Genomic DNA, 13320 nt, shown 5'->3' on the forward strand with positions numbered 1-13320 from the left:
AGCTAGTGGTTTAACATAAAATTGTAATTCAAAATTACAAGATATTTACTGTCTAACCCAAAATGAGGAATAATCTTAAGTATAAAATATTTTGACTTACTGTATCAAAATTTCAATTTATCATGTGCTTTTTTTTGTTTGTTTTTTTGTGGTGGCTATTCATCTGTTTTTTACCTGGCAGAAATGGGCTTCCATACAGCTGGAACAACAGTTATGACAATAATGACTGAAATTAAATCTAAGTTTATGAGCCTTCAAATAAAAAAGCATGTAATGTTTTGAAGTTTTCAACTAGTATTTTGTATATGGTTTTGCCTAAATGGTTTTTTTCTGCTACTTTAGATGTCAGAGCGAAATATTGTGCTTTTTACTCAACTACACTTCAATCTGTTTTGTTTTCCACATAGATAAAGACAAGATGCAGATGCATTCTAGGTTCATTAAGTATTTTTATTTTACATAACATGACATCACCATCTGTAAAAGGCCTTCTTCAAAGAGTCCACAATTTACATTTAAATAAGTTTTACAATGAAAACAAACAGAAAACATAGCAATAATGAGGATCTTTTGGAGTGTAAAGTCAGTAAACATGGGATATCAGATAATTTAACTACAATACCAAAAAATTAATCTACAATACCCAAAAATTCATCAAAAACATTCAAGCATCAGCACTATTAACCAAGAGTGAAAAAAGCAGTTGTTCCAGGTTACACAGAAATATACAATAAAAATGTATCCCAAAATCTAATAGGTAAGAAAAGACAATGCTAATATTAATGTTTACCTTTAGTAATTAAAGTAAATTGTAACTGCTACGAAATTCGAGCTTCACTGCTTTTTTCTGTGAAAGGCTCATTGTCCAAACCATTGAAAACCAGAGGACACTGATTTCATCACTTAGTGCTTGATAATAATATTTGCAGCACTGTGGAACAGACTGAGGCACTGAATTGGTTTCACTGGCTTTATGTTTTTCAGCCAGGCTGAGGCATGATGTTAACAACAGATATTAAATAGGGAAGCAAATTACATCTGTATCAGGCCCCTATCCAAACTGAAACAACTGTAATCTTAAATGTACTAACATTGTAAGAAGCCCATATTAAAGAGACCCAGGGAGTCTCTAGTTTTCCTGAAACAGGTTTACAAGAATACTCTCATCAAGTATATATTGAAGGTAGATGAGGACATCGGTAATTGATTGGGAGATTATTTTAAAATTAAAATTTTATTTTTGTGCGATTGTGACAAATGTTTTTGATGCTTGATTTTTTTGTGATCACAATTAACCCATTAAGACTGTTTGCAACGTATGTGCCCTTCCCCCTTTAAGACGAGATGAGACACACACGTAATATATAAAATTGTGTTGTTTTAAAGACATTTGACCGATGAAATACACTGTGATTCCCTGACATTCTTGTCAGGAAGGCGAAATTCATTATGGGAAATGTATTTTGTTTTGTTACACGGTGGTTTTAATTCGAGGTTTTGAACATGGCTGACGACCTGAGTGAGAAGAGAGATACTGAAGCAGATTACAGCAGTAACCTGGATGAAAACAACTAAAACAATGACTTAGAGGATTCAGACACTGACCACTGACTTCAACCTGCTAAGATGCTAACCAGCTAATCTATGGCTCAGGGTGAGACATGCCGTCAGAGCAGGAGGATCGGCGAGCCAGTATCACCACTAGCTAGAGGTAGATTCACCTGATGCAATGCTGTCACTAAAACCTTTATTTCTCAGCCTCTGTAGAAGATAGAAACATGAAATTAAAAGCATTAAGAACTTAAACCATTAGCTTTTATTGTAAATCTTTGCCTCTGTCCCTACGAAACAAATGTGCTTGTTTTTCCAGCCATAGCTGGCATTTACAATAAAGGTCAAAGCTTTAAGCTCTCAAAGGGTTTTTATTTCATGGTTCTATCTGCTTCAGAAGCTGAGTAAAAAAGGTTTTAGTGATCATAAAGTTTTTCTGAAAACCCTTAGATTTTAGGAGGTTGTTTTCAAACAGTGCCTGGGTTTTACAACGTTTCTTAGAGGGCACCTTGGGTGTTAATCGGTTAAACAGTCGTACTTAATGATTTTGACAATCTAATCATGACAAACTGGCTAAGATGTCCTGTCAGCGCTGCAACACTTACCTGCGTTGATGTTTTTATCTTTTTGTGATCAGCTGAAAGCAGAACGCTGTTCTGGTAAAATAAAGTAGCTATATGTTTGTCTTCCTCATATAGAAGTCATGGATGTAGAGAGGTAGAGAGGTTGTCAGTGTACATTGCTGCGACTGTTACTGTCTTTACAGATCTTTTATGAAACTGAGAGGAGTGCCTTTTGGCTGAGAAACAAGAGTGATTATCAAAAAAAACAAATGGTTACTCTGGCCTTCAATAGTTTGGGAAATGAGGCACTAAATGTTGAGTGAAAAACAGAGGCCACTGTGGTCTGAGGTTATTAAAATATCAAGCCAACAATCAGCCTAAAAAGAGACAATTATAGAGTACAGTTGGAAATCATGAGCAGACATGTAGTGGAGGGTTAACACCACATTGACAAAACTGGAAGCTTTTTCGCCAAAGTTTCTAATTGCATTAGTCTGAAACTTTGGATAATTTTAGGAATAACTCTGAAACACACATTTTTACTTATAGGTTTCATGTATTAGAGTAAATGAGTTATTAGCTGGCTTACGCTTTTTGTTTCACCACAACATCGCTGCACATGAGAACACATCCTGACCATGCTAATGGTAGCTATTCAACCAGCTGTAGTACATTCATATTGACACACACAGAGAAGACAGTTAAACAATAGCTGTTATAAGGTTTCCCTTAGGAATTGCATTGATCTGAAAATTGCATTGAAACTGTTTTAGAGAGTGAATACTTGAATTGAGGCACATGTTTTGGATGAGTTATTGTATTGTATAGTATCAGAGGGTGAAGAGGGAAATAATTCATCAATGTCCTCCCCTAGCTAAACCTTCCACTGGCCCTGAAGTGGACTGCATTGTTTTACACTGATGAACCTAAATTCTGATCATGACCTTTGACCTTTAAAATCACTGCTGCCTTACATTTACACTTATACCAAACCTGCCAGGCCCGTGCTGCGAATATCAACTTCAAATCAGATTTCAGTTTCTTCTGCTTCCTCATAGATCCAATGGGAGCAGGGTGGGAAGAGAAAAAAGTTAACCTCTGCAGCATGGAGAGTAGAGGGAACTTGAGGACACTGACATGGGGGGGTAACAATTACGGCGCTCAAGTGACCACCAGAGATTTGGGAATGACTATTTGAAGGAGGTCATCTTTTCCTTCCTTCCTTCCTTCCTTTTTTTTCCCTTCCTGAGCATGTCTAAAATATGTCCACCATTATGAGTCATCACCTGATCTTGGTCAAAATAGAGCCTGAAAAAAAGGGTTGTTTAATATTGAAAACATCAGATACTGTTCCTGAATCTTGTGAATCTGAATTTATATGGAACCACTCAATTCAAACTGAAATTAAACTCAAGTTTAAGAGGCTTCAAACAAAATTACATGTAATGTGATGAAACTTTAAGCACTGCCATGTAAGCTCCAAAGCGCTGGCAGGCTCCCACTTGTTAGTGAAACATTGGTTTTGCAAATGTGTTATGATTCAACATGCAGGTCAGACCTCAAGGATAGACTCAGTATGTTGGTTTCGAGGAAAATCTCCCCCAGGGCATCTTTACCCTTCACTACAGAAACTGGCAATCAAGTTAAAGATGCACACATACATTAGTAATTGCTTGTGTATAAAAGCCACTGTAGCATTTTATTGTTACCACAATGACTTGTCCTGTTTTCAACAGTCGAAACTTTCTCTCTGTCACTGCAAATTTAACAAAAAAGTCATCAGATCATTAACTTTTTTTTTTAAGTTATTTTTTTGGCCTTTTAGTGCCTATATTGGATAGGTCAGTGAGAGAGTGACAGGAAAGTCAGGGAGAGAGAGGGGATGACATGCAGCAAAGGGCCGTGGGTCGGATTCGAACCAGGGCTGCTGCCTTAATGGTATGCACTCTACCAGGTGAGCCACCGAGGCGCCCCCATCAGATCGTTAACTTTTGATTCAGGCTGCTGTAAATGTCCAGAGATCAGGTGATAGATGAAAGCAAATGAAGGTCAACCAGAAGAAGCCATTCCAGAGATGAGATCAGGACTGTAATTGTATAGTTTATAAACTTCTTGTCCCAGCTGACACATTAAAGTAAATAGAAGTAAAGACGGGGGCTTTTTTGGGTGGAGGTCCGTAACTCTTTCCCTTTGATTAAGATGAATCTCTGCCTTCCTACGCCTCCTCTTTTCCTGAAGCTTTTTCGATTTTTAGTAATACACTACAACATGTACGCAATACCCTCAATCATGAACATAAAATTGTTAAGGGGCGTGTGTGGGATGAGCTGCACATCATCGTTTCACACTGGGGGAACTTTGGTTTGCTTTCAAAGTAAACAACCATTTCCCCTTCACTTTTATTGAGATTTAGGAACTCTTGATTCTGTCCGCCTGTTCTGAGGGTGACTTGTCTCTTGTACATTTCTCCTAAAGACTTCCTTTTTTTAATGTGAGGACCTTCACTCCCTCTTTTCTTAACAATCACCAATCACAGTTTTCATATTCTGAGGACTGGAAGCATATTGTATTGTCACGTGTTAATGCTGAACAGTTGTCAAATATATTTATTAGTGTCCATCTACACAGAAAGGCTTTTGGACAGTGGTTGCTTCCTTGTTTCTCTGTGTGAATGGGCCTGTAGCTGTGTTGGTGTGGGCTGGGATCTCCCTTTGATTTTAAATTAACTTTTGTCATTTTAATGAATGTTTTTCTCTGTCCTTAGTCAGTTTGTGAGAACATAAAAATAACGGGTTCTTTGTAGACGTCTTCAGGGGAATATTTACCCACACAGTCTGATGCCTTCAGCTGCATTCAGAGGAGCTTCTTGGACTGAGGCTGGGCTGCGGCTTTAGAGGACGAGCCGGTTTTGGTGTCAGGAGTGAGCAGAGTCATGATGTCTTGGAGAGCTTTGCTTATCTGAGCTCCAAACCTGTGGGAGTCCTACAATCAAGAAAATCAGATGGAAGAATTTAGAGAGTCAGATAAGGTTAAAATAGAGAAAATGATGTGGGTAGAGAATCAAAACTACAAAGAGAGAAGGAAGGAGAGACAACAGGATGAAAGAGGAGAAGTGGGTAAAGCTGTACAAGTTAAGTTTTATACCATTATTGGATACTGACAGAGGTATTTGAGAGTTTATTGGATGGATTATAGTCAAACCTAATTTGAGTATATACACCACATAGATCTATCTGCAATAAGCTAATACTGACTGATATATAGACCTGGCTGATTTATCACTCTCCCTCTGTTGAGTCCATTCATGAATGCAGGAAAAATAAGAATATATAAAGAGAAGTGAAAACAGACAGCGAAGGACTGCACTTTTTGCTGTCCTGTCATGTGCTCTGTGGTTTAACAATGAATGGAAGGTGACACAACCCGGCCTTACGACTGGAAACCCAGTCTGCACTGAATCATAGCTAATATCTGAACTGTTATTGTGCAATAATTCATTGAAATTTCTGAGTGAATAATAAAGCTGCATGCATCATCCTGCATGCCCCTGCAAGACTGATACATTCTATCTTCCACTGTTTATATTTGCACTGATAGACAGACTTAATACACTATCCTTAGCAACAATTTTTTTCCCTGCAGTGCTTACAAGTGACACCTAAAGTGTCAGGTTGATTTACTGTACAACTACAGCTTAATGGGTTGTTTGGGCTTGTAACTACGAAAGCTCAAGAAGAAGCAAGTTACTAATCATTTTTAATGGAAATAAAAAGAACCACCATCCGAGACAGCCTAATCCTTAACAGTGAACTGTGTAACCAAAGCAGGGTTGAGTGTGTTGGGGGCTTTCTCTTGCCTCTCAATTTATCTGTGCGTCTATGTTTCTGTGTGTTTGAAAAAGCAGTTGGTTAAGATAGTTTATCTTAATTTAATTCAGTGTAAACTACTGCCCCAGCTGGAGTGAATAGAGATGAAAATGAAGTGAAGCTTCATTCGGTGTTTAAAACTTCCAGTGATGCTGGAGTTGAACATCTTTAGTTAGAAATGTGCAGTTATATAATGAAAAGTAACTGGACAAAAATACAAATGCTCACATTTATTTTTCCATTTTTTCCAAGATGCATCATTTGTGATGTTCAGATGTGTTGCAATTTGTTGCAATTTGTTCTTCTCACTTTAATGGGTAAAAAAAAGATCTCTACCATTTTTACAGAGGATTCCTCCCTGCTTGAGTCCAATCTTAATGTACTGTATGTACACGATATTCACTACATGTCACTTCAGTCATGATAAAAGACTATCCCACACTGCTCTTGCTCAGCATCACAATTTGTTGATCATCCTAACGTTGCAGTCTCTCTAAAAGTTTGTTAGAAGTATTTTAAAGAGCTCTTACAACCATGATCTTAAACAGATAAAACTCCACTCATCTTGTGCGCCCAGGTGTGGGACAGTTATTCTCCCGTGGGAGTGTCTGTCAATCATTGACAGTGATTTGTGTGTACTCTGTCATGTTACATTCACCATATAAACACAAGGAAGAAGAAACTATATATATACAAACATACAAACAAGGGAGACATCATCAGATCTATTTTCAACATTTTTACATAAATCACAATCTATCGAATTACACATGGATGATCAATAAATTGTTATGATGTAATATCTCAGTGTGATTCCAGTTGTGTTTTCTAAACCCTGATGAAAGAACACAGGTTTTACTTACAGTCTCGCCACAGGAGTATTTGGAGGACACATGGAAGTTGATCATATCTTCACCCACAATGATGTATGACACCCCATAACCATCATCAGCAACCTAACATGACCACAGACATCATATGAAATTAGTATTAAAGCCTCACACACCATTTACTGCACTAAAATGCCATGTGTGTCTGTGTTTACAACCATACAGTCAGCTTCTGACTTTAAATAACATGCTGCACCCAGTATGATCTTGTCATTTATATCCATTATTTTCCTTCATTTCAACTAAAAAAGATACAAAATGATAAAAGTTTATTACTAAAACAAGTATATAAATACAATTAAATACAAAGATATCAAGGTGGTTGGAAAAACTGAACATAAAAACTAAAACCAGATCTTCCAAGTAATACACAGACTTGAGAGAGTTGCAGTTGAAAGCCATTCAGTAGACCGAGCAACAGTCTGGCATAGATGAAGTGTTTTATTGGCAGCTTGCCATTCAGGGCCTTGTAGAGAAACAAATACATATGCCTTTCATGTCTTTCAGAAAGAGAAGACCTTACAACTGTTTTAAACAAATTATGTGTACTGTAAACACCTGTAATAAAGGGGGGGATGATAAATAGCATCCAAGCGTTTAAGAGTGGTGGCACACCTATAAATTAAATCACCATATTCCATAAACTCTTCAACAATCCTTTTCCTACAGAAGTTTGCTCTATTTCTATATAAAAAAACTAAAGGTTTTGGGTTTTGTCAGAATTTCTTGCCATTGTCTATATGGAACAACATGGGCAGTTTCCCAGGCTCTGGGAAACTGCCCATGTTGGGTATTAGAAATAGAAAGGCTAGAAATGTGAGCTATGTGCTCAGCAATTAGTAGAGCAGAGACATGAGAGAAACTGAGAGGCTTGATTTAAAGTAACTACATAATCATGATAAATAAAAAGGTGGTCAGTGTTAGAAGGAGGGGATCCACTATCCTCGTCCTGAACAGCTTCTGCAAAGTGTCTATTAAAGGCCAAACAGATCTCACTACGATATATACGACATATACGTAGAAGTCTAGAATAGAAGTCAAGTAGAGGAAAATGTGCATTACTCACAGGTCCGAACCCTCCGCCCAGTGACACAAAGTCAGGGTGGTTCTTCAGGTCGAACAGCTCCATCTGCTGAACTGGAGTCTGGCTGGTGGAGAGACGCCAAGGCTCTGACAAAACCTGGAATGTGAGCAGGAAAGAGAAAAACAGAAAGGGGTGAAGCAGAACATGTGAAGGTAGATCCTCCTTGTACTGAATACTAGAGCAAGAAAAACCTATGCGACACGTGTTTGTACTGTTAATACACACATTAGTGATGTTTTGACACTGTTGTCACATATATACACAAATTCTATGTACAGTATGTTGATGAGCAAATCAGAGAAGATGCAACATCAATAGCGAACAAAACAAAAGCTAACCTCTTTCAGGAACGGTGACTCCACCCCCAGGTATTTGGACACCACGTACAGGCAGAAGAGGTGTCTGTCGATTCCGGCTCCAGTCATAGCCATTCGATAAAGGTTCTGGTGCCTCTCAGAAGCCAGTCTGAAGAGACGCCTGCAATGCTCCTCTGCCTGTCAAACCAAATCACACGTCACACTTTCACTGACTCCCTGAAATAAAATCACCTGCAGTAAATATTATCTTTAAATTACCACAAACATATCCCCAAAAAGGACACATTTACCACAAATACAGCACCAAACAGACTGATGATTAAGAGGTCTGGGCCACTAGGAGACTGTAATTTTTACTGTGACAATATGGTTTGGACTGACATTAGGAGATTGGAGAGACATTGGAGTTTAAAATTTTGTGTGAACTTTCACTCTTTAGACTTGAAAGCAGAATCAAGAGATTGATCAGTACCTCTTCACCCTCTAGAGCTTTGACAAAGGCACAGCTTTCATTGGAGCAGGACCGTACAGTCTCAGTCCTGCCCTCCCTGAACAGACGGGTCATCGATGCCTCGTAGGTCAGACAGAAACCACCACGATCCTGGAGGAAGAAGAGATTTGAGAGGAAGATGGCAGCAGATAAAAGAGATGCAAACGTGACCATTGTTAAAAAAGATCAACAGCTCAACAGAATACCAGCCCAAGATGGAGAGACAAACAGAGAGATAAACAGATCCATCCAGGAAGGGGGGTTTAAGGACATGACTCTGAAAACATATTCTAAAAATATTCTAAAAATAAAAAAAATAAAAATAAAAAAATAAATAAAAAAATAGCAGCAAAAACTTCCAAGGTAGTTGCTGTGCTTATGACTAAAACTTACTGTCCTGTACATGGCTATTTATACAGTTATCCGCTCCCCTTACTTGTTACTCTGTGTACTTTAAAGTCAGTAGATTCTACTGCAATTACTTTGTTCTGTACTAATTACTTAACAACATGGTCTAACATCTCAACATAACTATAATCCTCCATATAATCCACCAAATAAACATAGAAAACATGATTTGAGTTTCTGTATTTGGGTATTAAATGGGAATACAATTAATTAAATTTAATTAAACAAAAATGATCCAACAGGGGAAGCAACGAGTATGCACTGATGTATTTAGACTGAGGTAATGTGTGATTATTTATCGTAGAATAGATTTCAGTTTGGGTCATCCAGCCCTTTTTGGACAGGAAAAACATTTGTTGTGTCTGAATGAAAATTCAAAACTGTCTTTGAGTCTGTGTTTTGCTGGCTTGTTAAAGATAACATTAAAGGATGAGTCAGACTTACGTTTACAAGCTAAAGAAACATTTTTGTTTCTGTGCCAACAGTTAGCATACAAGTCTGTGCCACTACAACCAGTGCAGACAGGAGAATAACACAAGGGGCAAAAATCTCACCTGGTCCTGCTCATCATGGTGTCATTTTTCTGTTATTCTTAGAATTAAGAATAAGTAACATGCATAAAAGTTAATTTAACATGCAGAAAAGCCACTAAGTATCTGTATGTCTGTTTGTTTGTATGTATGTGTAAATATACTGATGCATGCAAGCACTGGATACAGTGGATGATGGGTAGTCTTACTAATGTCAAGGTGTGTGCATAAGCTGTGATGCAGCCACTACACAACACCTTTGGAGGCCCACTGTTGACTGACTCAGTGCTGGAGGGAGGGAACTGTGGTGATGACATGATTATAGTCCCTGCAATTAAGAATCACACTTAAACTTTCCTTGATATTTTAGCTTTTTCATACTGTTCTCCTAAATCCTACTTTCTACTGAGACCTTTTTGTCTGGTAAGTAAAAGTTTAGGTCCCAATCATTTACATGCTGCAGTGCTGCCAGAGTTTAATTTCCCCTGGGTCATATTTAATTTTAGATCTTGTTAATGTAACTCTCTACATTGCCGTCTTATACCCCCCACTTTCACTGAATGAGCACCACTGTCAGAACTGAATTAGGCCTCAATCGACCACACTTCAGATCCACATGGAATAATCTTTGATTAAGTTGGTGCTTGACAATGCAGGAAAAACTAATTTCATCTTTGTGTGACTGGTGTTTCTGTGTGTAAGTTGAATGCCAGGTCAGAACTTGCTCATCAGCTCCAGCCACATATTGTTTTGTTCTTGATTGAAATGTCATATAAAAAAATATACATTTGTGCCACTACATTTTGTGTGTGTATAAGAGTATTACCCTGTAGTACGCCAGCTGTAAGCCGATCTGTATGAATGCGTCTGGGCTGACACGAAGCTTCTTGATCCGTCCTTTTCCAAACTCGACGAAGGGGAACACGTGGCAGTCCACGTCGTCAGCCACTGCTTGGGCAACAGCCAGGGAACTCTGCACCTGAGCCTGAACCTGACAGAATGAGAAAACAAGACTTCAGACCTGGAACAGAGATGGTCATCTGGACTTTAAATGACATTAGATGAAAGCTTTTCAGGATTACATTAACTTGGTGAAGGGTTGGGTCATAGTCAAGATCCAGATCATTTACTATGAATCAGATGTTTTTTCTCTGAAGTCTGGTGTTGTTTGACTTTGGCCTTGGCGGAGGTCTGCTCTCTGCCCTTCCGGTTATAACTGTTTACTTTCTCTATCCAAGAATCAGATTTTTTGTTATCTATTGAACTACTAGTACTGTGGCTATACAGACGGCGCCAAGATGGTGATGATGGAGAAGCCCTCTCTGAGCTTCAAAACTACTCTTCAGAAACGTTTAGGTGATATCAGGGAGGCTACGTCCATCTTTATTTACAGTCTATGAGTATCACTGGGTTTTCTGTAAAATTAAAGTTAATCCATCCTTTTCTCTTTCCTTTTTCAATATAACTACCTGTCTTAATTTTTAATACCCCTGTGCCACTTGCAACCACACTTCCGAGGTGGGAATTCAAAAACAAAAACTGACCCTCAGATTATTAAATCACTTATTATTTCTCTGAAATAGGTACACCTCACTGCTGATATATGAAGTAATTAATGGCAGATAAAACACTCCTCTTGGTTGCTGTGCATCTTTGAGATACAACTCTTTAAGAAATCTGACTGCTTAATTTTTCATTGTATCTGAAGATGCACCAAATGTATCAGCATGATCCTGATATGACATCAGCTGACTCCACTCCGTTTTCAACAAAATCATGACACACATACACAGAGTACAGTCCTCTGCTTTTAGTCTGACTGCTGCACTCAGAATGGAGTATTCAACTTTGATGATGTGGTTACACAACATGGTTCTGAAATCAGTGTTTGTTTCTGGAAACGCAGTTTGATTAGTGGGGAGGGGAATGCTAATGCAAACAGTGCGGAGGAAGGGACTTTTGCACGTAACACACTAAATATATCTTTTATTTTAAGAAAACAAAAATACACACAACACATTGCCAATAACTAAAATATAGACACAGTATAAGGGTAACAATACGATTTATTGAGCAACACATTACATCTATCAAAAGCAGCTCTGAGGGATATAAACCAATATAATCTAAGTCTAAGCCAAGTTCACTCCTTTAATCATATCACTCTCTGATATACTCAATTGTGGTTTTGACATCTCATCATTAAGATACTCAAACAAAAAGAAGTGAGAGAAAACTAAACTTCCTCATGAGTCAGGAAATCCCTGAGATGGCCTTTACTGCTATGAAGACCAGACTTCCAGATTTGCTTTGGTTCTGACACAGTATCTACTTGCTGGTTTTATGGCAGGACACCAATAAACTAATGGACTTCCTGTTTTTTTGTTTAAGGAAGCTTGAGCAACACGTAGGCAATATACATCATTAGATGAGTTTATATATAAATATCCACTCAAAAGTCTCCTCAGCACATGTCTTTTGTTTGTATAGAGTTAAATGAATGAAGTGGAAGCTCAAGTTCACATAATATGCTACTTACTCTCTACATCATACACACAAAAGCACAATAGCCTGGCCTTCCTGCTGTATGCCTCAAAAAGACACTACACACATTTACCAGTTAGAAACAGATGAGGAAAGTGGACGCTAAATATGAAAAGAGAATAAGAACAAAACAGAATGAAAACAGTTTCATTTTCCTTCTTCTCTGTCCTTCCTCTTTCTGTTCTGACTTATATAATCAAACCCATTGTGAGTAAGTGATTCAATTGGCTGTGTTTTTTTGTTTTTTTCTGTGAGTCTACAGCCATGTTAGCAGCTCAGTAAGACTGTTAGCTGAAGTCAACATGCTAACATTCAGTGACACTGCTAACAGGTATAATGTTTACCATGTTCACTTTTTTAGACTAGCGTGTTAGCATGCCAACATTTGCTAATTAGCAATCAACACAATTTATGGTTGAGGATGACAGGAGTGTCATCAGTTGTACAGGTATTTCTTTGTAAAAACCAAAGTATTGGACAAACTCAACAGGGTTCGTTCTGAGGAGCAGTAATCCATCAAACCGCTGTGAAGATTTTCCAGTCTGGACCAAAAAATGAAGCCAGCATGGCAGTGCCAAACAGTGCATTTCTTCAAATGCCTGCTTGAGGCTGGTTCCATTAGCCAATCAATCCCCATAGACAGAATTTACAGCAGAAATCAACAACATCAGTCTCTAGAGCTAATTTCCTCCTTCAGGACAACTGTACAGGAGTGAATCTTTATATAACTCACCTGCCTAAATTTTTATTAAAGTTCAAAGTTACACATAGTTGAGGGCATGGCCACTTTGAGTGACAAGTGGGTGAGTGTATGCTTGCCACAAACCAGCGTGCATCAAAGTCTCGGCTCTTTCAATTAGCTGGGAGTTAGGTGGAGTCAGGCACTACCAAGATGGCAACAGCACAGCAGCCCACTCTGAGCTTCAAAACCACTCCTCAGAAACCTATGGGTAACGTCATGGAGGCTACATCCATCTTTATATACAGTCTATGGTCTGAACCAAAGTAGTCAACACACACATTACTATCCCTAGATCCAGGCTGCTAGCACGGCTAAAAGCAGTGATCTCTGGAGGC

The 13320-nt window shown here is 38.3% G+C and overlaps 1 protein-coding gene across 1 annotated transcript in view; it reads right to left on the bottom strand.

Annotated features, from left to right (window-relative positions):
* Positions 1 to 429: 429 nt before the first annotated feature.
* The window catches only part of cpt1a2b (carnitine palmitoyltransferase 1A2b), a 48465-nt gene continuing 35574 nt past the window's right edge, over positions 430 to 13320 (bottom strand). Inside the window, exons 14-19 of the mRNA XM_071474725.1 lie at positions 10526 to 10690; positions 8744 to 8872; positions 8293 to 8448; positions 7937 to 8050; positions 6844 to 6936; positions 430 to 5096 (exon numbers count right to left, since the gene is read on the bottom strand). Of these exons, the coding sequence (XP_071330826.1) occupies positions 4968 to 5096; positions 6844 to 6936; positions 7937 to 8050; positions 8293 to 8448; positions 8744 to 8872; positions 10526 to 10690 (786 nt within the window). The 3' untranslated portion in view covers positions 430 to 4967. The remainder of the gene's footprint in view (positions 5097 to 6843; positions 6937 to 7936; positions 8051 to 8292; positions 8449 to 8743; positions 8873 to 10525; positions 10691 to 13320) is intronic.

This window comes from Trachinotus anak, unplaced genomic scaffold (genome assembly GCF_046630095.1).
Source record: "Trachinotus anak isolate AG129_WGS33_773 ecotype Australia unplaced genomic scaffold, CSIRO_AGI_Tana_v1 ptg000003l, whole genome shotgun sequence".
Classification (NCBI taxonomy): Eukaryota; Metazoa; Chordata; class Actinopteri; order Carangiformes; family Carangidae; genus Trachinotus; species Trachinotus anak.